We start from the raw sequence: 25,811 nt of genomic DNA, 5'->3' as shown, positions 1-25,811 counted from the left end.
GGAGCTCTACTGAGGTTCCACAAAATTTCCTTGCATCAGCCAAATGACAGGCTACCAAATTTGTACTTGAATTTAGATTTCTGGGAAGCTTTGCCATAAATATCAGAAAAATAACAGAAACAACAATGTTCAATCTCTATGAAGGCACCGGCTTAGTTCAGTAGCACAATGTTGACAATCAAACCATAACCTTTAGTTTTTCTCATAACTGGAGACTCTTTTTTTTTTTTTTTTTTTTTTTTCAACGTCTATGGGCACCATGTATACCAATTTGTCAATCACTTGAGGTCAAGACAAGGACACAAGGACATACAGACATACAACATATAGACACAAAGAGCTCATTAGTTACCATTTATCACGCGTGGGATATCTCATGCAACTGCAGTTTCACTCATTGGCCAAAGTAACAAAAAGAAAGCAGAGAAAAAAATCTCAAAGGTAAAAAAAACAGAAAGTTAAAAAAAAATAACAAAATCAAAATCAAGATTGAAAACCTTTCTGTGTAAAAAAAAAATAGTGGCACCATATGCATGATCCTAGATGTTATTTCACGTCTCCTAAACTTTGAAAAGAAGAAGATTGGTTAGAGCATGTTAGTTTTCTCAGGGTTTCTTCAGGAAAAAAAAATGAGTCCTTGGGTATCCTGCAACAATAACTGGAAAAGAAGTCAGTAACATTCAAGTTTTTGTCTGTTTCTTAAACAAATATCTCAAGTCCTCAATGGGTTCACAAGACCAATGGGACTTCGTCTCTGGGTCAGTTCCTCCTGGGGCTTTCTTAACTCTGGAATGATGTACCCAGGGTTTTATGCCTGCAAGTTTCAGAGAAGTATGTGTGCTCAACAAGACATCATAGGGACCAGTCCATTTTTCTGACAGCTGGTTTTGAGCCTCCCCGCTCTGCCAAGTCTTCAGTAAGACCTGATCTCCAGGTTTGAAGGGATGCAATGGTTGATCAGGAGGCATAGAGATCCTTGAGGTTGCAAAGTTATGAATCACTGCCAGAACCTCCTGGATGTGTTTCACATATTGCGTGATCCGGCAATCTTGTGTTATTTCCGGACTGGCTTTCAGAACTGAGGCCTGAAAAGGTCTTCCAAACACAATCTCAAAGGGGCTTAATTGTAGCCCACTTCTAGGTGCCACTCTTATGCGGAGGAGGGCAAGGGATAGTACCTGGTCCCAACGAAGTTGTGTTTCTTGGCACAGTTTTGCCAAGGTTTTCTTCAAGGTGTGGTTCATCTTTTCTGTTTGCCCGGAAGACTGCGGTCTCCATGCAGCATGCAATTTCCAGTTTATCTGTAACGCACTGCTCACTGCATGGGTGACGTCAGAGACAAATGCCGGCCCATTATCACTCTGGATAGAGTCCGGCAACCCAAAGCGAGGGATTATCTCTTTCAGTAGCTGTTTGGCAACCTCGGAAGCTTTTTCCGTCTTTGTGGGAAATGCTTCCACCCATCCCGAAAACGTGTCGACAAAAACCAAGAGATATTTGAAATTGCCTGTTGTTCTAGGCATTTGTGTGAAGTCCACCTGCCAGTCCTCAAAAGGACACTTGCCCCGATATTGAACCCCAATGGCTTTAGGGTGGGAGTCAGTCTTGGGGTTATTCCTGGCACATAATTCACAACCTCTGGTGATCCGTTGTGCTATTTTGTGTAAATACGGGCCCTTCAAATATGGGCGCACTGTTTCTAATAAGGCATCTCTCCCATAGTGAGATCCCTCGTGAAGATGTTTTAGCACCGGGTACACCAGGGCCTCCGGGAGGAGGATCATCCCATGAGAGTTTACTCTCCAAGTAGAGCTGGGATCAAACTCAGTAAATCCCCATGCACGAGCTCTCTCCTCATCCCGCTCAGTGTATTCAGGAGCATACTGAGTCAGGTCCACAAGAGGGATGAGTGCACCCTGGAGGGCAGAATGGGCAGAACGGGCAGCGACCTTAGCCACCCGATCGGCTGCCCTGTTGCCCTTTGCCATGTCAGACCCACCCTTTTGGTGGCCAGGACAATGCATCACGGCAACAGCTGATGGTAAAGCTACTGCCTTTAACAGGGCCAGGATTTCTAATGGATGTTTGACGTCCTTGTTACTGGCAGTAAGAAGTCCCCGCTCCTTCCAAATGGCCCCATGCATGTGGAGAATCATAAAAGAGTACTTGGAGTCGGTAAATATATTGACTCTTTTACCTTTCGAGAGTTCCAATGCACGGGTCAGGGCTATTAATTCGGCTTTTTGCGCTGATGTACCTGCCGGAAGAGCCTTGGCCTCCACGGTGTTCTGGAGCGTCACCACTGCATATCCAGCACATCGACGGCCTTGGTCCATGAAGCTGCTGCCATCTGTAAATAGCTCCCTCTCTGGGTCTGGCAGAGGCTGGTCAGTTAGATCTGGTCGGCTAGCATACACTGTGTCTATGGTTTCTAAACAATTGTGGATTAAAGTGTCATCATCAGGTCCATCTGCATTGCTTGGAAGCAGTGTGGCGGGATTCAGGGAGTTAGAAACCTGCAGCTTCACATTAGGAATGTCTAACAGAGCTGCTTGATATTTTCCCATTCGCCCGGCAGTCAACCAAAGTCCACCCTTCTGCTCCAGCAATGTCAAGACCTGATGTGGCACACACACAGTGATGGGCTGACCCAATGTAAACTTCTCTGCCTCATGTAGGAGGTCACAAGTGGCAGCCACAGCACGCAAACATGGAGGCCATCCCTTAGTGGTGTGGTCCAATTGTTTGGACAGATATGCAACGGGCTGCATTTCTGGTCCCAACAATTGGATTAGTACTCCAAGGCCAACACCCTGTCTCTCATGTACATAAAGTTTGAATGGCTTCCTAAGATCTGGAAGCCCTAATGCTGGTGCTGAAATCAACTTTACTTTTATTTCTTCAAAGGCCTTTTGACATTCTGAGGTCCAAGACAAAGGTTCAGAGTCCAGGCCTTTGAGAGCATCGTACAAGGGTTTTGCTATTAATCCAAAGTTAGGAATCCAAATCCTGCAAAACCCAGCCATACCCAAAAATCCACGCAACTGTCGCCGGTTGCTGGGGACTTTAAGGGCTGAAATTACTTGTTTCCTTTCTGTCATCAAGCTCCGTCTGCCTTTCCTAATTTCAAACCCCAAATACGTCACCGTTTGTTTACAGATCTGTGCCTTTTGGGGTGACACCTTATAGCCACATTCTGCCAGGTGGTTCAGTACCACTATGGTATTTTCCAGACAAGATTTGTAGTCTGGACTTGCAATCAATAAATCATCTACGTATTGCAACAAGACGCCCTGGTTTAATTGAACCTTCCTGAGATCCCTGGCCAGTATTTCCCCAAAAATAGTTGGGGAGTTCTTAAACCCCTGTGGAAGCACAGTCCAGCAATACTGGAGAGTGCTCTTGGACTTAGGGTCTTGCCACTCGAAGGCAAAAAGCGGTTGATCCTGGACATCTATTGGGATACAGAAAAAGGCATCCTTCAGGTCTAATACCGAAAACCACCCAAAGTCACCAGGTATGGCAGTTAATAAGGTGTAGGGATTAGGCACAGTGGGATGTAAATCCCGAACAATGTCATTAATGGCCCTTAAATCTTGGACAAAACGGTACTCGCCTGTATGGGGTTTCTTCACTGGCAGAATCGGAGTGTTATACGGTGAGCGACAGGGCCGAATGAGTCCAGATTGAAGGAACCTTTTCAATACTGGCTCAATTCCCCTCAAGGCCTCCTCTTTTAAGGGGTATTGCTTCCTCCTCGGGGTTCTGCTCCCCTCTATCACTTCTATTTTTACAGGCTCCGCATTTTTCGCACGTCCTGGGGTTCCATCAGCCCATACCCATTTACTTACTCTTTCAACAATTTCTGGAGGTAAAATTTCACCTTTCGGTGGAACATCTTGAGTAAGTAACATCTGGAACCGCAGAGCATGCTCTGGAGGCACCTGTAGGTGAAGCCTCTGATGTTTTGGTGAGAATATAATTCGTGCGTTGAGCTTACTTAAAAGGTCACGACCAAGGAGAGGGATTGGACACTCTTCCATGTACAGGAAGCTGTGCTGGAGCTGTGTGGTGCCTAGCTGGCACTCCAAAGGTTGCAGGAAGGGTGTCTGTTGTGACTTCCCTGTAACCCCAATGACTGCTGCAGTCTTCTTGCTCATTTTAGTTAATTTCGAATTCAAAACTGAGTATGTTGCTCCAGTGTCCACCAAGAAATCAATCAGACGATCCCCCACAGCGAGAGTTACCCGGGGCTCTGAGGGGGTTATTCTAATGGGCTTCTCTAGATCTAGTGGAGCCCCCGGGCACCCCTATTCTGCATCTGAACTTTCTCCATGAACTATCATCTGTCTCCTCTCCTCTGCACTTGGTTCTAGATTCCTTCTACTCTGTCTGTATTCCCTCCTATCTTCACCTGAGGCTCTACCCTGTGCTGTCATTTGTCTCCTGTCCTCTGTACTGGGCTCTCGATTCCTTCTCTGTCTGTATTCCCTGTCATCATCTGAGCCTCCACTCTGTGCTAACATTTGTCTTCTTTCCTCTCTCCTTGGTTCCTGGTTCTGTGTGCTCCTTCTATATTCCCTCCTGTAACCCCTACGTGAATCATCATGTCTTGGGGTTCTCTGTCTTCTATCCTGCCTTCTATAATTATTGCGTCTGCCGCTTCCCTGTAACCTGGGACAACTGTACTTCCAATGTCCCTCTTCCCTACAGAAAGCACACTGATTTCTTCCTAGGGGTTCACGTCTCTGTCCATTATTGTTTCCTTGAAACCCTGTTCTGTGTTCTCTTTGTAAAAAAACAGTCGCAGGTTTCGGTCTCCTGTGCTCTCTATTATTATAAACCCTGAATGCCAGGTCCACCACCTGGGACGGACTCATCTCAGTGACGCCGTCCACCTTAGCTAACTTTTTCTTTATGTCTGGGGCACTGTAGGTAATGAAAGCCGTAGTGATCAGACGAGCATTTTCTGGGGCATCTGGGTTTATGTCCGTGTGGTTAGTGTAAGTTTGAATAATCCTCTCAAGGAACTCTGACGGATCCTCATTAGCTCCTTGCTCGAGTTCCAATATTTTGTTAAAGTTTTTTTGTTTGGGGATCCCCTGCTTCAGTCCTACCAATAAGCATTTTTTATAGAGATCCAACATCGCCGTTCCTCCATTGTTAGGGTCCCATCCAGGATCTCTCTCTGGGACAACAACCTCCGGCTCTGGGGACTGCCTATCCTGTTGGTGGAGACGGTCAGCCTCCTCCCTGGCTTTCCTGAATACCATCCTCTGCTCATCCAGCGTTAATAAAGTATGCAGCATGGACTGTATATCTGCCCAGTTAGGGCGGTGGGAGACAAAGATAGAGGCAAACAAGTTCGCCATCCTCTGAGGAGCCTGCCGGTACGAGGGAACAGAGCTCCTCCAATTTAGGAGGTCCGCAGTACTGAACGGATGGTGCGACCAAAAGTACCCAGCAGGTCTCCCATGTTCATTTAAGCCACCCATTGGCATCTGGCGAAGGGGAAACTGCCCTGCCTCAGGTTGATCCTTCCTGCCAAAATGGGTGCCGAGTCTAGTGTGGGGAGGGGACGCCATTTTAGTGTCCTCCCCAGAGGGCAGTGGAGGCTGTGCAGCCTCAGGGGTCTGCACGGGAGGGGCTTTGTCACGTGGAAGAGGATTTTGTCCTCGTGTATTTAAAGTATTTAAAATATGATGCTCCTCCTCTTCTAACTCTGCTCGCTGGCTGTCCTCATGGAAAGGGGAAGGTCTATCCTTTCTCTGCACCATTAGCCTAGCCTTCGCCTCCGCCATATCTAATTTATGGAGGGCGGCCTGCATCTGGTCCTGCATACCTTTAAAAGCTGACTCAAAAGTCCGATTTTGTTGTTGCACTTGATACAGCATGCTTTGATAAGCTGACTCAAAAACATTACGATTTTCATCCCTTATACTCTTAATAGTTAAATCAAAAACCTGATTTAGTTGTTGTATGGCCACGTTAAAAGCCTGAATTTGTTGTTGCACATTCTCAGTATGTGAAGTAGAACTTCTACCTCTCACAGAAACAAGAATGTAGCAAACTGCGCTTACACATATTACCAAAAACCACCCAGAAGCACAGTCTGTAAAGGGATGGCTTGTAAACCACCCATGTATGTATACAATAGTAAAATCACGTGCCATACACCAGGCTTCATCAAATTATTTATATTAATGAAACTGGTGGTGATATTTAATGGAAGAAGGCTGCTCAAATTCAAGGCCAGAAGGAAACTGAAAGAACTCAGGCTAGGGATGAAATTGTATAGGCTCATGGTTGAGGCCATATTTGAGTCAAAACACACCCACAAGGGCTGTACGCACAGGGAAAAAAACAGACTTTTCAGGACTAGAGACAAATATTATACTGCTAGTCCTGCGGAACTAGTGCGCTTATGGTGACCAACGCAAGGAATGTTACTTTGGGCTGGTCAACCGCGGGTGTAACTTGGAAACCACGCTGGGCGCCAAACTGTTGTAGAGCAACCCCGATACAAAACGGGGTGCCTGACTGTGGGTCCTCACCCGCGCGCTTAAAAGGACTTATCAATGCTCTACTGCAGGCACACGTGAAAGGTTAATAAAAGGTTTATTTACAAGGGAAAGGGAAATGAGGAAATGTACAGCTCTGGGAGAAAAGTGGGAGACAAAGTTTTAAATGAGTCCTACCCGATCCGCCGATCAGGAATCCCAAAATGGCGCTCTGAGAGCTGGCCGCCAGCCAGGAGCGGTGAAGCCAGGAGGCGAGCGATCGCGAGCCAGAGAGCGAGCAAGCCCACGTGTTTGGTTTTTATATCCAACCTGGCTGCCCAACTCCACCCTCAGGTCCCAGCCACCCTCCCCTTGGTGGTGATGGGATTTGTCTTTCCCAATGTCCTGATGGCTTTAGTCTGGAGTGGGGGTGGAGTCCACAAAGCCTGTATGAGATTATCTCAGGACATCCTTTCCCCCTAACATGATGACTGTCTCGTATGCTGTGTGTGACGTGCAGATTCGCTGTGACCTTCCTTTGTAGACATGCCAGTGACAGCCACACCTGCGTGAAGACAAAACACGATGAGCTCATGGCCATTTACTTCACCAGCGGGACAAGTGGTTCTCCTAAGATGACCGGACACACCCACAGCAGCTTTGGTTTAGGATTATCTGTAAATGGAAGGTACTTCCCCAAAACTGTAGTTTGAAGCATCAGACCTACAAAGGTGAGGGTTGATTGTTGGTCTTTTAAATTCCACCCCCCGCCCTGCGCCATGTACACCAGAGATATTCTTTGTCATCCCAGGTTCTGGCTGGATTTGACACCTTCAGATGTGATGTGGAATACTGCAGACACAGGCTGGGCAAAGTCCGCATGGAGCAGTGTTTTCTCTCCATGGATCCAGGGAGCATGCGTATTTGTACATTATTTGCCACGTTTTGAGCCAACTTCCATCTTGCAAGTAAGGCAGAACATAGAGTTCAACATCTTGAAATGTAGTAGCAGTGTCAGTGAAGAGACTGGTGAATGAAGTAACTTGCAGAAATCAGAGTAAATAACACCATTTAAGATATTTCAAATCTGGAGAGTCGATAAGCTTGAAAAGATATTTGTGTTAGAATAAAGAATGGTGCAGTTGTGCTGTGCCTACCACAGACCTTTACACAGTTATTCAAGTGGTAGTAAGACCAATAATTTACTTATTCTAAATTGCAGACACTTTCCAAGTTTCCCATCACAGTCTTCTGTTCAGCGCCAACTGCATACCGAATGCTAGTACAGGATGACATGACCAGGTAAGAAAAGCTGACAAACAGGGATTTAGTAGGGGCTGGGGGAAGGAAGAGAAAACTATGAAATTATAAAATAAAAACTTTTTGCCCAAAAACATAGGTCCATGCTAGTAAGTATGGGATTTAGCCATCTGCTCCTCCTTCCCCTTCTCATATACAGTCTGTAAATGATCATTTTGACATCCAGGGAGGTCTCCCAAGGCCAAGAAGAAAAAAGGGACTATTCAAGCATGTGCATAGCCCTGAGTCCAGTGGTTATGGGTGAGAGGTAGTCAGTCTTTTGGATGATGACTTACCTGACCCGAGAATGTAGAGAAATTGCCATTGTTTGACAACACATCCCAACAAATAGGAAAGAGGAATTTTTTTTTTTTATCTAGTACTGCTTCCATTTGAACAGATGGATTGGTCAATACTTTTAAATTGAATTTTAAATAGGAACAATTCACATTCCATAAAACTCAACGGGTATATAAGAATACATAGTGAAAGTCTCTCCAAATCTTGCCCTCAACCTCGGTTCTTCTCTCCAAAATCTATGGGGAACAAGCTAGTATGCCTGTGTTCTCACTCTCCTTTATAGATCTAAATGGAAACAAAGTTCTGCATCTTTATCTTTTCACCTAACAATATATCTTGGGACTGTGCTCAATATGGTAACCACTAGCCAAGTGCAGTTACTTAAAATTAATTAAAATTTCCTTCCTCAGTTTCTCTAGCCACAGTTCAAGGGCTCAGTAGCCACGTGGGGGACAGCAGAGTGACACCATAGTGACAGAAGGTTCTATTAGACAGCACTGTCCAGAAGTTTCCTCATTTTTTTTTATTTTGACAGCTGTATATTATCCCATTGTATAAATATTCCACCAAACAATTGGCAAAATTTTAATCACTCCACTTACAATGTTGTTATGTGACACCTCTCCTAAGGACTGCCTGGCTTTTTGTTTGCTTTGGCAACAAATCACCTCTCTCTCTCCCTCTCTCTCTCCCTTTCAAAAAAAAGGGAAAAAGAGCAATAAACACTGGTGTCTGGGAAGTAAAGTTAGAAGTTAGATGGTATTTATTATGAGAGAAGAGGGTCAGGAAGGAAATAAAACTTCATATTAGAATTTCAACGTAGTCCTAATTTTCATCACTCTCCACTTTCCCTCCTGAATTTAACTTGTTATCTGTCTTTGGAGAAACTATGAATTTAAAAGCTTGAAACACTGTGTGAGCGCCGGGGAACCCATCAACCCGGAGGTGACCGAGCAATGGCGGCGCAGGACGGGGCTGGACATCTACGAGGGATACGGGCAGACAGAAACGGTAGGGCCCCTCGCTGGAGGCCCCGTGGGGTTCAGTTGAGCTTGAGAAAGGAAAACTGAAGTGTGTACTTTATCCTTACAATTTTTGAGCAACGGTCAGGGAGTAGAGTGGCTAACATAGGTGCAAAAAGAAAAAGCTTGAGAGAAGATTGTAGGTAGGGAGGCTTGTTGAAAGAGCCCTTCATTGAGAAAAACCACTGTCTGCAGGCTGAAGACATTAAATAAATGTATTTTAATTGAAAAACACTGGGTCTATAGAGAGATTTGCCCTTCTGTAATAGAGAACTTTCTTAGGGTTGCTTAAAAAGGGAAAAACAATGAGTTTCTTGTTACTTAATGTTAAAATTCCCTGGACAACCCCTTGGAGGGCATACTCTAAAATGGGGTTATTTAAAGAGCTCACAGAAAAAAGAATAAGGGGAAATTCTAGAGGAAATTAATGAAATAATAACAAAAGTTATTATTATGTAGGAAATGCAGGGGTGGATAAAGCAGATAAGTGAAAGGCTGAAAGAAAAATTTTGGTGTCTTTTTATAATGCTTCAAGAGCTGTAAGTGATAAGAATGGAGTCAAAAATTAATTACCAAAAATAAAATTTAAAACAATGACAAATCCAGGAGACACAACATGGGTATTTTAGTAAATATAAATGTATTAATTGTTACAACTTTATTATCTATGTTCGTTCAGTGTCTAGTTTTAAATGCCACGAGAGCAGAGAATTGGTTTTATTGTCAACCTGGTTGATAGTAAGTTCCCAACAAATATTGTTGAAGGAATACATGGTGGAGGAACAGATGAATTTGTAGTAACTTGTAATGTCACTTTAATCTTTCTTCTTCACTAGGTGCTAATCTGTGGAAATTTTAAGGGAATGAAAATTAAGCCCGGCTCGATGGGAAAGCCTTCTCCTGCTTTTGATGTTAAGGTTTGCATAGCACCTCTGGAGAACATTTCACAATCCAATCTGTTTGCCACCTACGTCGCTTTTCCCTTCAGTCACACTCCTAGTTTTAATGATTTCATGTTATTTCCATGATACCTTAACTTCCATGCACAGATGGACAAGAGTAAGAAATGTTCATTTATTAATCTCCCTTCCTTGACAAATACCTATAGTGTGCCATGTGGTTATAAGCATTTTATAAAATGCCAATCATTTCATTTCCAGAAGGAACTTATGAAAGACATACTAAGAGTAAACCCACTTTACAGATGAGACACAGAGGGCCTAAAGAACTTACCCAAGGTCACACAGCTAGTAGCAGCTAGTTCTGGGATCCAATCTCAATCAATCTGGTTCCAGTTTTCTTACTCTTAACCACAATGCCACACTGCCCCTTCTAGTAAGGAAGGTCAAGACCTCCTAAGAAGGTTAAGTAGATCAAAAGAAGCCATTCAGTAGTGTATAGTACCTGCAACAATCTTCCTTTCTTCCCCCAGGTCAGCCTGGTCTTTTGCTGACATCTCTGTAACCACAGCTATTTCTACCACCTGATCGTAAGGGTATCTTCTTACCCAGTCAGCATTCTGTTGTGCTGTCTGTATACTCCACACATGCCTAGACTTGGTCTCAGAACAACCCAGCCAAAGCTAGGTATAACCAGAGGAAATAAGAGAAAACCACAGCAATGAAAACATCAAGGGATAGGTTTACAGAACAGAGTTCAGAACTAAACTTAGCCAAGGGTTAGTTGTAGGTCAGATCAGTGTTTCCCAAGCGTTATCGGATCATAAGACTCCCAAGGACACTTGTTAAAAATGCTAATTCTTATGTCCCTGTCCTAGAGAAATGATTTGATTTGGGGTGGGACCCTGAAATCTGTTTTAAATACATGCCTCAGCTTATTCTTATGGTCAGGTAAGTTTGAGAGAGTTCAGATGAGATTGCTGATGTCACGTTAACTCTGCAATAGGCACCTCGTCTAAGGCTATGTTCCAGTCTGACTCTGCCTTTCATTAGTTGTGTGTCTTTGGGTAAGCTACAAAAGTCTTAGTTTCTGGAGTTGTAAAACAGGGACTCAGGTGAGCAACTGGTCCCAGCTTACCTGGGACTTACTGGTTTGGGCACTGCAAGTCAGACATCCCAGGGATGGTCCCCTGTTTTAGTCCCAGGCAAACTAAGATGTTTCTGGAATCTGAATAACAGAAGTGACTTCCTAGGTTTCTTGTGATGATTAAATGAGATGATATGTCTAACGAGTACAGCAAATGCTTGGCCATAACAAAGGTCCAAAAGATAGGAATCATTAGTCACATTAGTCACTCCTATCTCACATTCCCTTCCTTTGAAAAACTTTTCAGAAAAGACATGGTGATCAAATTGGCATTTCATCCAGTTGTGTTCCTTTCTTCCCCCTTAGCGACATTCCCAACATGCTATCTGGGTCTCACAAGCATAGCTGCAGTCTCAGGAACCCCACTTGCAATGGAGCACCAGTTCCCCACCGATTCCAGCCCTAGGTAACAAAAGGCCCAGCAGTAGCCCTTGGAAAAAGGTTAAAAATGAAGGCAACCCCATTAAGGACATACAGATCAAAACTATGAGACTATGTGACACCCATCATTAGGGTGGCAGCTATCAAAAACAGCAAAAAATAAGTATGGGAGAGAAAAAACTGAAACCCCTTTTTAGGGTTTTCTAACTAATTCCAGCCCAGTGGTTTACTGGAGCAACTATCTTTGAATGCAAAAAAGTGTACCCAAGAGGAAATTAGCACCCTGCTCTGTATCTCCTGCTACCTTCATTGTTTTCCAATTCTATTTTTTTATGGTTAAATACATACAACATTAACTTTACCATCTTGACCGTTTTCAAGTGCATGATTCAGTGGTATTAAATGCATTCACAATGTTACATTCATTATCATTATCCATCTCCATTAACACTTTTTGCCTTGTAAATCTGAAAATCTAACACTAACTCCCTAGTTCCCTCTCTTATCAGTCCCTGGCAACCACCATTCTTTCTATTGCAGATTTGAGTACACTCAATCCCTCCTATAGGTGGAATCATGTAGTAATTTTTTGTGTGTGACTGGATTAGCATACACTTAGCATAATGTCCTTAAGGATCATCCATGTTGCAGCATATGTCAGAATTTCCTTCCTTTTTAAGGCTGCATAGTATTCCGTAGCATGTACATCTACCACATTTTGGTTATCCATTCATCTGCCCATAGATGCTTGGGTTGCTTCCATATTTTAGCTTCTGTTAATAATGTGATAGGTGGACAAATACCCCTTGGAGAACCTGCTTTTAGTTCTTTAAGGTGAATACCCATCAGTAAAATTGCTAGATCAGATTCTAGTTTTATTTTTAACTTTTTGAGGAACTGCTGAACTCTTTTCCATGGTGGCGGTACCATTTTACATTCCCACCAACAATGTAGAAAGGTTTCAGTTTTTCCACATTCTCTCCCATACTTGTTATTTTCTGCTGTTTTTGATAGTCACCACACTAATGATGGGTGTCACATGGTATCTCATAGTTTTGATTTGTATTTCCCTAATGTGGTTGTCTTCATTTTTAACCCTTTTCATGGGCTACTCATGGGCCTCTTGTTACTTAGTTAAGAGTATTTTCAGTGACACCCCGGCATCTGGGGATTTCCTCCAATCAGCAGAATATCAGATTTTTGCAACTTCAAGTCTCAAAGCTTATGAATTGCGTGTTTAAACATGTTAGGATTCCCATTGAACAATGAAGAATGCAATTCTCTCCAGAGATAGAACGTTTTGGGTTTCCCCAATCTATGAAAGAGTAGTGTGTGATAAGTAATTGGAACTTTTAACATATCTCCTTGCCATCAAGAATTCCTTGATACCTGGAGTCAAGTATTTCTTTACATGACTGAATAGAAATTTAAGTTTTTTTTATTTGCAGTAAAAGTACATTTTTACATTGAGAATGCCTTGCCTTTCAAGTTTCTCATTGGGGACATAAGCCCTTCTCATTCTGGAAAGTGCAAGCTGCATCTCAGGTGTGATGGTCCTTGGTAAATGTATATAAAAGCAGAGTAGAGTTTTCATATTTAGAAATAGTTAAAAGTTATAGCAAAATCTGGTACATATAGTATTCAACATGAGAACTGCGAATTTGGATTTAAAAAAATTGAACTCCCTGGACAGATTCCCCAGAGAGGTATAATCATAAAAAGCAAAGGATTTGAAGTGTTATTGCTGAGATTTAGGTTCCAGCTCCTTCATGTACTGTATTATTTAGACTCTCTATACCATGGTTTCTTCTTGTGCAACATGGTTACAATAATAGTTTTAACCAGGTGGGAATGTGGCAAGAACTAAAGAAAATAATACAAAGTACTTAGCGCTTTAACATTACTTAGAATGCAGCAAAAGCTTCTTAAGTCCTTCCTACTCTCAGGTACTTCAGGGGACCATGAAGATGGGGCAAGTGAGGGATTGATTTACCTGCCATTGTCTCAGCCAGGATACAGTCCCTTTTCCCCTTTACTTGTTTATATTGGGCCTCTGAAGTAAGGTTTTATTTGTTCCACAGTTAAAGTGTATTTGAAATATCTGAGCTGAAAAGCCACGGTATATTGCTAAATGATAAAAGCATGTTGCAAAATCCTGCTTATAAAGTGATCCTGTTTTTTCCTATATTTATATATTGTCTCAAATGATATTACCAGATGCAATTATTGCTACATGATAGAACCAAAGAAAACTTTTGTTCTTCTTTCACATGTAGCTAGCCTGCATTCTCTATTTTGCAAGAAGAATAAGTGTGTTTCAATAAATATATTTCTCTTAGGAATTTAAAGTATACTTAATTTATTTTGAAGTCTGTATTCTTAAATGGCAAAAAACAAAAAAAGCAAAACAAATAAAAATTTCCTAAAATAAATTGTTCTGTTTTATCCTAGATCTTAGATGTAAATGGCAATGTTCTACCTCCTGGACAAGAAGGAGATATTGGCATTCAAGCTCTACCTAAGCGACCATTTGGCCTTTTTACTCATTATGTAGTAAGAGCTTTAATAAATAACCTCTATTTTCTGTTTATTTTTTACAAGTGGTTGATATCTATCCCTGTTTGCCACATATCTATCCCTGCTTGCCACCTAGGGAAGATACTTGGCCTTTTCTTGAGAGATTCATTGTCCTGAATGATAATCCCTCAGACAAGCCTGTGGGTGTTTCGGGTGGCTCCCCTAGGCTGGGTCACCGCTCAGGGCCATGAAGGCAAGAAAATGGTAACCCTAGAACTAAAACAGCCCTCTAAATCTACACGGATCCTCTCCACTATAAAACCCAATCATTTTTCTTAAATCCTCCCTTCTTGGGAGGGTTGGGAGGGACAGAGATTCAGGCAGTGAGATTAAGTAGCTTTCTTTTAATAGGGGTTTTCCAAGCTACTTACTATTTGCAAACATATTTTTACTCTAATCACGAATAGGAGTTTACATCAATGTAATCAAAAGTCCAGGTTTTACTTGCCAGTTACATAAAGTAGCAATACTTCATTATTTTTCCTGCTAATGTTGGAGAATCAATTCTATTTTTGTGTAAAATATACAAAAATGCTGTGCTTTGAATTATTAGGTTTTTTTTTAAAATAAATTTGAGTATTCACTTGGTTTTCTTACCAATGTTACATATTAATCACTTAGCTAAAGACTTCAGTCCATTTCTCTGAGTTTCTGTGACATTTGTTTTGTGATCTAGCTGAGAAAATTCTCAGGATGGAAGCAAATCTAGTCTTTGTAGCCATAGTTTTTCTTTCTTCTATTGGGCTAGCTCAAGCTAAAATTTCACTTATTTCATGTATTGACTCACCTTCATTCTAATACTTTTTCCTCGAATGTTTAAAAATCCAATTGAAAAGTCACATCCACAGTAATATTAACAAAATGAAAATTTTTTTCCACAGGATAATCCTAAGAAAACAGCTTCAACTCTACGAGGCAATTTCTATATCACTGGGGACAGGGGTTATGTGGATGAAGATGGGTATTTCTGGTTTGTTGCAAGATCAGATGATATCATATTATCCTCTGGGTAATTTTCATTTTCATCTGGGCGTATGTCTGTATGAAGTGATCTTCAGTGTCCTGGAGTGAAACTGCTGCTCACCTTTATAAATTCTTGCCATATGTTTTACTTCCCAGCTACCGAATTGGACCATTTGAGGTAGAAAGTGCCCTGATGGAGCATCCTGCAGTTGCAGAGTCAGCTGTTGTCAGCAGCCCAGACCCCATCAGAGGAGAGGTAAGAGAACTGATTCATGTCACGTTTGTAATTTGTCAGCAATCTAACACATACTTTTAAATAGTAGCTCCTTGAAACAGAATGACCCAAATGATTCATTCACTTACAATGCATGCTAGATAGAAATTCATGCTAAATATCCAAGTCTGATAGAAATGATAGTATACAGAGTAAGACTGTAAAACATAACAAATTTGAATCTTTTCCATGGAAGGGTGGGGCAAAGATGATGTGAATGTTACCAACCCAGTCGCACACCAGGCAAGAGAGGGTGTTAGAAGTTAGCCAGCTAGGATCCAGTTGTTACCCAGGTCTGGAAATGAACATAAGGTCCACACCTGACTTTTGGCACATGTAAATTATTAAGTGTTGCTCATAAAATGTTATAGAATTGCTCACCAATGAACGATTGTCAATATGAAAAAAATCATATTAACTGCAAGCCTGTATTTTTTAAAAATATTTATTTATGTATAGAAGAGCTGGGGTACAGGTCAGAGATGCAGGGGTGGGGGGTAGGGAAGAGGATTCACCAGAGACAAAGCTGGGAGCAGAACAGGCAGACGGACTGGACTGAAGTATACTGCTGAGGGGAGCAGCGGGCAAGATAGGAGAGGTCTGCTTCGCCTCATGGGTTTCTCTCTGGCTGACCAAGGATCGAACTCATGCAGCAGAGGCTGCAGATTGCTTCATAGTGCGGTGCTTAACCCCTTGCGCCACCAGGGAGGCCCGCCTGCATTTTTTAAAATATATTTTATTTAAGATTTATACAAACACTGGGGTACAGGCCAGAGGTGTGTGAGGGTGAGAGAATTCACCAGAGACAGAGTGGGGAGCAGAACAGGCAGACAGACTGAAAACGCTGCTGAGGGAAGCAGCGGGGTAGACTGGAGAGGTCTGCCTCACCATGTGGGAATCTCCCTGGCTGGCTGGGACTCAAACCGGCACTGCAGAGGCTGTGGACAGCTTCACAGCGCTGTACTCAACCCGCTGCACCACCAGGGAGGCCCCAAGCCTACATTTGTTTTTCTTTCTTTTTTTAAAGATTTATTTATTTATTTGTACAAGCACTGGGTACAGTCTGAAGCGTGGGAGGGTAAGAGAGTTCACCAGAGCCAGAGCGGGGAGCAGAACAGGCAGACTGACTAAGTACACTGCTGAGGGGAGCAGTGGGCGGCAGGAGAGGTCTGCGCACCATGTGGGACCCTAGCCCAGCGGCAGGGGATAAAACAGGCGCTGCAGAGGCTGCGGGCAGCTTCGCAACCTAGCGCTCAACTGCTGCACCACCAGGGAGACCCCCAAGCCTGCATTTCTAACTGGTTGTCCCTAGTGATTTATTTCAATTGTCATTCAAATCTTTACTCCTAGATCATGGTAGAGAGGTAATGTTGCCAGTTTATCTTCAAACTGGATACATGAATTTGGCAATGAATTTGGGACTTTGGGAATGAATTAAGATCTCAATCTTTTAAGTGCAGGGTATTTAGTTCTGAAGTGGCAGGAGATACTCCTGGATCAGTGCTCATGAGGAAGCATCATTCCAAGGCAAGCCCTGGGCTGGCAATCTGGATTTGGGTGGTGCATACTAGTTGCCTCATCTAGTGTCCTATCTCTAGGGAGGCAGTGACTTAGGTGAGAACATTACATAAACCCCAGTTCACTCTTAAAGGGTGCTGCTACACAAGAGGAATGGCCTTTTTCTGTCAACTACGTTAGAGAGCCAGAAAGTCTAGGTAGAATTGTCCAGAACATTTCAAGGAAGGGTGAACTTTGGGCAATAGGAACTGTGAGCATAAAGTGGTAACCTATCTTGATGGTTCTCTATTTTAATGCTCCGCTGCCAATGAGCAAGGGCCACCACTACTTCTACTCCTGTACCTCAGGGTCTTATAAGTGGGCCAGAGTAATAGCAAAGTGATGCTGGTATCTTCACTGCCTTGCATCAATGGAAATGTCTCTGGAATAAAGAGTGCATGGTTTTGGGCCTCCCAGGTGGCACAGCGGCTGAGCGCTGTGTTGCGAAGCTGCCCGCAGCCTCTGCAGCGCCGGTTCGATCCCGGGCTGCTCCCCGGCCACAGGAGGAGGGTCCCACATGGCGCGCAGACCTCTCCTGCCGCCCGCTGCTCCCCTCAGCAGTGTACTTCAGTCCTTCTGCCTACCCTGCTCCCCGCTCTGGCTCTGGTGAATTCTCTCACCCGCCCACGCTTCTGACTGTACCCAGTGCATGTATAAACAAAACAAACAAACAAACAAGTAAATAAATAAAACATGCCTCTATTCAAAAAAAAAAAATGTTAAAAAAAAAAAGTGCATGGTTTTAATGAACTGTTTCCTTTTGCAAGGATATGACAAATTGGTGTGAACACTGTGGATAAGGACAACACTGAGGGTAGAACCTATAAGTTAGGTTACAGCAGGTTGGGTTGTTACACAAAGACTGAGCTTAGTGCATTCCCAGTTTTCTAAAAGGAAAGTTCTTAGAAGAATATGAAAGACAAGAAGAGCAGAGATCATCAGAAACAATAGTTAAGCTGTAGTTAGATGAGACGGTTCAAATGCAGATCATTAACAAAGCAGGGGTTCCAGAAGCTGTCTTGTATTAGATACAGGAGTTGTGGGAATTAACTGGCTGGCTTAAGAGCAGAGCTGGGATCAAATCCTGTTAAATCCTTTGCCCCACCCCAATGGGCGCTAAGATCCCTAGCCAGATAAAGTAAACAAGACACGCTAAAACATCAAAATACACAATTCACCTTGTGATGTGTCAAATATTTATTTTAGGTAGTAAAGGCTTTTATTGTTCTGAACCCTGATTACAAGTCACATGATCAACAGCAACTAAAAAAGGAGATTCAAGAGCATGTTAAAAAAACGACAGCACCTTATAAATATCCCAGAAAGGTAGGTACCCTGTGATGAATATTTGCTTAGTGTTCTGGAAAACTGCAGTCATTTTCTTCCATTCTAATTCTCCTCAAACACATTACCTCAAATATTCCAATGTGAATTGAAGACGTGGGAAAGAATCAGTTATTTTGAGATTAAAATGAAACCTGTTGAATCATTTGGTTCACTAGACTTTAGTAAATACTGAGTATCAAGTATACGTCTCCCTTTTTGATTGTTAGTAAAAACCCACCCCAATGTGTACCCTAATTCTGTTACCTAAAGTTCAGAACAGAACTAGTATTGACTTTGTCAAAATATGAAAACTTCTGGGCTGATTTTCTTTCCCTTGACACCAACAGGTAGAATTTGTTCAAGAACTGCCAAAGACTGTCAGTGGGAAGATAAAAAGGAATGAACTGAGGAACAAAGAATGGAAAACAATTTAAATCCATCCCATTAATTACCATGGTATCCATAAAATAAAGACTGAAGAAACCACAAGATCATATATCGGTGATTAAAAAAAATGTGGTACTATGCTTATAATCTGTTCATTTATAATATCTTTTGATTATGACATCACAGGCTGAATTTTGAAATAAAATATTCAGAAAAGTCCTTTGCATTAGTGTCAACATTCCTAAGATTTGGTCATATAATACCATCAATTGTTGAGGAATTTTCAAACTTATAGTACAGAATCAGTTTCTGAACCAAACCTCTGACCTATTGGTTCTCAAACCTCAGTTGTAGTTGATATACAAATGTGAACCAATCTCCAAGCCTTGAAATAAAAACTTAAAAAACTTACAAAAGATTTTATAAAAATAAAAAATATCATTAGCTAGGAGATAACCATAATTCTCAATGTACAAATATCTACCTAAAATAGATTATGGATTTTTATTAGTCATATTGTTATTCAAATAACTTAAGTTTCAAATTTATTTCAAGGCTACTATAAAAGGGTAACAGATACTATTGCTGATTATATTTAACCTAATAGTTTACAAGATATTCTTTTGTGATTCTTAAAAAAGGTTTCATAAGCTCAGCAAATATTCACATATGAAATAAAAATAGTATAAAATTGTCAGAATACTCAGTGTTCAGGATGCATATATGAACAGAAGGCAAATGTTAGATAACTGGGAAGTGAAATAAGAAGTCTGTGACGTGTGTGTGTGTGTGTGTGTGTGTGTGTGTGTGTGCAGATACGTTTCAAATAGCCCCACTAGCCCCACTATAGTCTTCAGGGCTCAAATACTCAAATCCTCAGACCTTGTAGCCTTTATAACCATCTTTACTACACTGCAAGTACATTAAAGTAACAACATATTGATAGTTTAGATATAAAAAAGTTTAATTCCTCATTGAAGGTCTAAGTCTCAGTGAATTTTTTGTAGGAAAACTTACATTTCTGTCACACACATAGCTTGTTTCTGGAGAACTAAAAGTGAGTCCCCCCGAAGAATGAGACAAAATAATGTTACTGGCTCGTTCCTTTTTAAGTGTATGTTCCCATTTGAAATAACCACAACACTTTTTGTTTTCTTGGTATTTCCCAATAGGGCAACAATAGAAAACTTTTCCGTGATTTGGTCCATTGTTAGAAACAACAAGCCTCTTAGATCTTCGGCCACACCTGCATAAAGGTGGTGTCACCTTCCCACTCTTCCAAGGCTCTTGTAGGTTAACTGTAGATGTTAAGACAGATGGGAGAACCTTCCGGGAAGAACTGCTCATTGGGGAGCCATCAAATGATGTAGGCTTTTCTTCATGAATAGTGAAGGTCTGTTTTTTTGCTGGTGGGAAAACTGGGGAACTGGATGAATTCCTTTTAGTGCCACCTAAAAGAGGAGGCTGTTTCCCCAAAACTGAGGAATGAAACATGGTGGCTTGAACACTGTTAAAAGTACTTGATTTACACTCAGGTAATTTAAAGTCAGAATCATTAGAACCTTGATCTTTGGCTGCTTTTACATTATAAATAGTAGTATGAGGACTCTTAAATACAATAGACTTAGAGGTCTCAGATTTTTGAGTTTTTTCTGTGCCTCCAAAGTTTCCATGATTTGACATTTTAGATTCTTTTAAAACCATTATTCTTTCTTCAGAATTAAATGAAGTATCTGAGTTTGAGTCATTAATGGGAGGTATATAATCTACATTTTGCTCAGGCTGAGATGCTGGCAGTAAAGCTACATCTTCCCAGTCAGCCAATAGAGGTAAACAGTCAAGGGTAGAACTAACTTTCATATCAGAAACATGATTAACAGATGAAATGGTAGTTGAAACAAGTACCAATTCTGAACCAGTTGTTGAAGACTTAGATTTGTTATTAAAAGTCAGATGTTCATTTTTCATTTGCTTCTGCATATAAATAGGTGACTTCAAGCTGGGAGATTGAAACTGTCCAAGAAAAGTAGAGGACTTCGTATTTAAGAGAGATAAACTGTTTTTGACATTGTGAAGATTAGTTCTTATATTGCTTTTTAGTTGTAACTGATCTTGCTGTACCTTTGTAGGAGAATTCACACCAACTGACTTCATTTGAACTTTTTCATGAGAACTTACTGTGTCTTTAGACTCCCTAGCATATGTGCTGGGGTCCGAAATATTAGTTTTGCAGGCTGATGTTTCTTCAACTTGATTTGTATTCAAATTTCTGGCCAAAATGTTGGAATTCTTTTTAGTGGAAACCTATGATGCCACAGACAAATCCAAAAACTTCAGAAACTATGCATTTATAATTTCCTCAGTTACATATATGTCAAAAAAGAAAAATGTCATTGATTTATACATGACTGCACACATGAAACCTATAATCATGAACTTACCATTCTAGAGTTTGAGATGACAGAATAAAGAGGCAAAATTCCACCTACCTTGTTCAAATACCTTGTAATTTTCATTATACAACCATCCCTAATCATTTTCCAAGCAAGAAAGGCAGTATTCCGAGAATCATCCAACCCTGTTGAAACAGATATCAAACACTGAATTAATTGGTACTAGTGTAAAGAAATAAGCAAAAACAAACTACTACTTAAGTAGAAATTGGAATATCTGTTAGTTTTATGATCATCTAATTTTATTCTAATAAACTGGTTTGTGGAAAGCTGTGGCATATCACTAATTGAAGATAAGATTTCCCACTTTGATAGAGAAGGTGAAAATTTGTTCATTCACAAAAATGGGGCCGACATTCTGTAGGGACCATGATATGTAAATAATATGGAGTTTTGGTGGAAGCTGAGTGAAGCATGTACATACATGGAGGTGTGAAGTTGTACTCCTAAAATTGTAAAGTTCTATAAATAACTGACAAATTTAAAATTAAGAAACCAAAAAGCCAAAACAAAACTAAAACCAAATGAAAATTTTTTATTTTTTCACTAATAAAATATCAATTACATAAATAGGAACTTTTAGTAGAAAACAGGATATTCCTTATTAATGAGATTACCGAAAATGGGATTCATGTGAAAACCTTTATAAAAATGACATAAATTTTCAATTTATACTCACCAGAATGTTCTCGTCCAGAGAATTCTATTCCTACTTCCTTCAGGGCACCACTCAGTCCTTTCGGTTTTCTTTTATAGAAAATCTAATCAAATAGAAGACAACTTATCTAAAAATTGGAACTCTATGATTACCTATTTTTCACACTTTTTAGTTCTATTCAATCTAGAATGTGCTTATTTTTGTCTAGTTTTAAATACTTCAAAAAATATATTTATATGAAGGTTTCAAAAGACAATTTTTGTTTGTAATAATCCAAACCCATGTGTGACATAAAATTTAATCATTTTTCCATAGAAGGAAAATTAACGTGCCCCCATCTTTGACCCTTACCTTATAAGTTACTCTGAGATCAATCCAAGAATTTAAGAACACAGGCTTTAACAGCTGCTTTCTTTTACACTCATACTCCAGGCAAACCCCCAAGTCCCAATCTGTATTATGTATGTCAAAATAGAACAAAGTTAATGATGCATTGCCAGTATTTTTGTACTTACGCTATCATCATTTATAACTAAATGCTGAAAGATTATATAAGAGAGAATAGTATAATTTAATTTCTTTCCTACTATCTAACAATTATTCACTTTATATAACTTGCTATTACATATTATTCTGTAAACACCCAATGAAATAGAAGAGTAAGGTGTGTTAAATTACAAGGTCCCCATGTTTTTAACTTTTCAGGAAAATATTAATATAGCTGAGAAGCCAAACATCTTACTGCAACCTGAATCCAAATATGACTGACTGTCGTTGTGTTGTTACCAATGACATAGCATTGCTATCAATAACTCTTAATGACAATGACAAAAAAAGATCTTTTTGAAATGGCCCATTTATTTTATATCTACATCAGTAAACAAGAAAGTATAAAAGCAAAAGATGCGAGCTGAAAAGGACTTTTTATCCAATGTTGTAGAAAGGCATAATAGTTTCCTTTACATCATCTTTGCCTGGATTCAGAAGAAGAAAGGATCACTCTAGAAAGATTCTGAAAATCTTAAAATTTTAAGGTATCCCAGAATGGTAATTTGAAAAATGTGAATTTACTTTCCTTAGTAACATCTACTAGGCACTTGGATTTCTTCCTGTCTAAGGAATAAGTAAGTATAATTCTTACTAGAGTAGAGAAATACATAGTGATAATGCTACCCATTAAGGCCAGATAGATACAATCTGTTCTTTACCTGACCAAGTAACAAATGCACATAATTTTGCTTCTGAAGTGGAAAGATCTGAAACACCAGTAGCAAAAGTAATTTTCTTCTGTTGCTGAATCTTGTGAATCCATTTACAGAACTGAGATAAGCAAATCTTCAGAGGGACCCCTTCATTAACTTGAGCCTGGAGAGAGTCAAAAAATCTGAATTCAACAGCAGACTTCTGTAACTACTGAGTACCCACTCAGCATGTAATCAGGCACTGTGGAGGGATACAACAAAGAAGGTCTAACTGCCAAGAGTTTATCTCATAAAAAGATGTTAAAACACAAGGAAAAAATATAAACATTAGTACTCCGAAAGTTAAGAATAATTAAATTGAGTAATCTGAAATCACAGAGAATAATTGCATCCAGGACGACAGACATTTGGTGTCACTTAATTTTCATAAAACAAATTAAATATTTATTTTTACAACATTATTCTAATTTTTAGAGACTCCAATGGACTTCTGGAGAGGACAGTATTTCTCTTAATACTGAATAAGTCTAATTCCAAATGGTATATAGATTTTCTTTTTGAAACTGATTTTTGAATTTTAACAGTTTTCATCATACCTGTTTGATTCCTGTCAGTTCCACACAAAATTCAGAAAGAATGGGATGTTCCTGAGGCTGAACATAAGCATGGAACTCAGATTCAATTTCTCCAGTTGATGTGTTCAGCAATACTGCAGGAAACTCAACTAAATGAAAGAATCATCAATTGACACTTTAACATACAACTGCCAAAGCAATGCTGTAATCACTCTAAACTTGTTACCACATTGTACAACATTATTAAACAATCATTGTTTCAGTAAAAGTCTATTAAAATAAGCAATCAGTGTGATGTATAATCAATTTAGGCCAAAGAATTAAATGCTAAGGTTGAGTATACCTATGTAAAAGAAAACTTTTGATTATATTTCCAGAATTAAATATGGAGACTATCTGTAAGTTGAAATACACTCCTTTCTGCAAAGGTATTTTTTTATTTCAGTTTCTATACAGTTGAAATTTTATGTACTGCTAAAGCAATTACATGATGACACATTTAGGTTTTTAGGCTTTTGTTGTCAAGTCTGATTTTATAGTAAACCTCCAAGTCACAGATCAACTTGTTTTCTTATATAAACTGTTGATTAGTTTTTTCCTGTAAACATTAAAGCCACTCATCTGTGCTAGCGCTGGCACTGGCAGTCACACTTACTTATTTCCTGGCTACGGTGGCGTTGCCCATCATTCCAGCACGTGGACTCAAAATCAATGACAATTAAGTAGTCAAACAACTGCTCTGCAAAAGAACAGAGTGCTGTAAGTTTACCAGTTTTAAAAAGTTCAGGTTACAAAATGTAATGAAACTTAAACACACTACTTACTGGATTTACTTCTCTCAAGGCTTCCATTTGCAGGTGCAATTGACTTTCTCCTAATTAATCCAAGCTGCCTAAAAATGTAAAATCATCCAATATGTTCAACAAACTCATTCACGCATTTGTTCTGAATAAGCTGACAAACTAACAGTATAACCCTTATTATTAATGTAATAACGTACTCTGATTGTGAGAAAATGATGGAATTAGACCGGGAGGGCAAAAGACTGCCCTGTCCACTTTAGAAGTCATTCTACCCGCAGGGATGGAACAGCACCTCTCTGCAAACTTAGGCTAATTCTTTCCCGTCACTTTCCAGTAATGCTGAGGAACTCAAGTGATTGTAAAGATACATCGAATAAATTGTTTCTATCTTTGCCTTTTCCAAGCCCTTGCTGTAAGGTACACACAGCACAGTTCTGAAGAGGTATAACAACATAGGGCAGGTCTAGGCTTCCGGGAGCTTTAAGATACCCGGGCAAAGAAACTAGACATCCATGGCAAACTACGGTCAGGGAAATACATGGTGAGTTATTCCTAGAAACGACAGCTACGGAGTCCACAGAAAGGGATGAGCTTGCTGAGGCCTTAAGTGCAGGTGCGACAAACTACTCTGAAGGCCAGGTAGGCAGACCCGGCCCTGCTGTCATTTTTTTAAGAGGTGTGGTAGTACCCACCACTTATATAAGGCAATGCTATTTCAGCAAATTAAAAAAAAAAGGGGGTTGTGATAGGAAATGAGGGGGGTTGGGAATAACAGCTAACAACACAGCAGGTATTAAACTCAGACGGCGATTTCACTTAAAGCTCAACACCTGTCAGAGGTAGACGCTTCTGCTCCTTGTGTTTAATGCAAGAGAAAACGGACTGGGTCCTCTGCCTGAGAGCACAGACGTGGTCTGTGGGGCGAGCATGTCCCCCCGCCCCCCGGAGCCCGGCTGGTCACTCCCGCACGACCCGGCTTCCAGAAAACGCCAACGTGCCCGGGCCGCAAGGAGAAGACAACCAGGATAGAGGAGAGTTGGGTGCGGGTGGGTGTGGGGGGTCGGAGGGGTGCTGCCCGGGCCGTCCGGGCGGTCCGCGGGCGCCATCTCGTCCCCGCACCTCCCCAGGTCTCGCTACAAAGGGGGGCTCCGGAGCGGGGTGCCCCTGGGCAGAGGCCGCCGGCCGCGGCCCGAGACGCAGGCGGGGACGCCGGGGCCGCTGAGGGGAGGTCGAGGCCGCCGACGCCAGCGCCCCCGCAGGGGCGCCCCCCGCCCGGAGCCCCGCGTACCGCGCCAGCCTCTTGGTCGCCATCACCCCGCGCGGCCCGCGCCGCAGCCGGAAGCCGCCCGGCGCCACTTCCGGTCTGTTCTGGCGCCGCGGCCGGGGGCTGCGACCGCCGCGTCCCGCGCCCGCCGCCCGGCGCTTTCCCGCGTGCTCGGGGCTCGGGCTCGGGGCTCGGCGTGGGGCGCAGGGGTCTGGGGCGCGGAC

At 41.3% G+C, this 25,811-nt stretch overlaps 2 protein-coding genes across 6 annotated transcripts in view; one reads left to right on the top strand and one right to left on the bottom strand.

Annotated features, from left to right (window-relative positions):
• The window catches only part of ACSM3 (acyl-CoA synthetase medium chain family member 3), a 33,352-nt gene extending 14,515 nt beyond the window's left edge, over positions 1–18,837 (top strand). For all 4 annotated transcript variants that reach the window (XM_054693815.1, XM_054693816.1, XM_054693817.1 and 1 more), the window contains 10 exons: positions 7,045–7,188; positions 7,312–7,468; positions 7,723–7,802; positions 8,984–9,110; positions 9,958–10,038; positions 14,000–14,101; positions 15,007–15,134; positions 15,245–15,344; positions 18,126–18,249; positions 18,597–18,837. In XM_054693815.1, the coding sequence (XP_054549790.1) occupies positions 7,045–7,188; positions 7,312–7,468; positions 7,723–7,802; positions 8,984–9,110; positions 9,958–10,038; positions 14,000–14,101; positions 15,007–15,134; positions 15,245–15,344; positions 18,126–18,249; positions 18,597–18,679 (1,126 nt within the window). In that variant the 3' untranslated portion in view covers positions 18,680–18,837. The remainder of the gene's footprint in view (positions 1–7,044; positions 7,189–7,311; positions 7,469–7,722; positions 7,803–8,983; positions 9,111–9,957; positions 10,039–13,999; positions 14,102–15,006; positions 15,135–15,244; positions 15,345–18,125; positions 18,250–18,596) is intronic.
• Positions 17,659–25,667, bottom strand: ERI2 (ERI1 exoribonuclease family member 2). 2 transcript variants are annotated; one of them, XM_037507498.2, is made up of 9 exons: positions 25,612–25,667; positions 24,345–24,412; positions 24,176–24,259; positions 23,542–23,669; positions 22,952–23,108; positions 22,095–22,195; positions 21,765–21,846; positions 21,122–21,210; positions 17,659–20,936 (listed from the first exon to the last, which is right to left on the bottom strand). In XM_037507498.2, the coding sequence occupies exons 1-9, from the start codon at positions 25,632–25,634 to the stop codon at positions 19,596–19,598; spliced, it is 2,073 nt and encodes a 690-aa protein (XP_037363395.1). In that variant the 5' UTR covers positions 25,635–25,667; the 3' UTR covers positions 17,659–19,595. The 2 variants fall into 2 exon arrangements, with proteins under 2 accessions (XP_037363395.1, XP_037363396.1); XM_037507499.2 differs by lacking the exon at positions 25,612–25,667 and having other exon boundaries at positions 24,176–24,254; positions 24,345–24,406.
• Between the last annotated feature and the right edge of the window lie 144 nt (positions 25,668–25,811).

This window comes from Talpa occidentalis, unplaced genomic scaffold (genome assembly GCF_014898055.3).
Source record: "Talpa occidentalis isolate TD23 unplaced genomic scaffold, MPIMG_talOcc4v2.1 talOcc4.12, whole genome shotgun sequence".
Classification (NCBI taxonomy): domain Eukaryota; kingdom Metazoa; phylum Chordata; class Mammalia; order Eulipotyphla; family Talpidae; genus Talpa; species Talpa occidentalis.
This window is presented reverse-complemented; position numbering and strand designations above follow the sequence as displayed.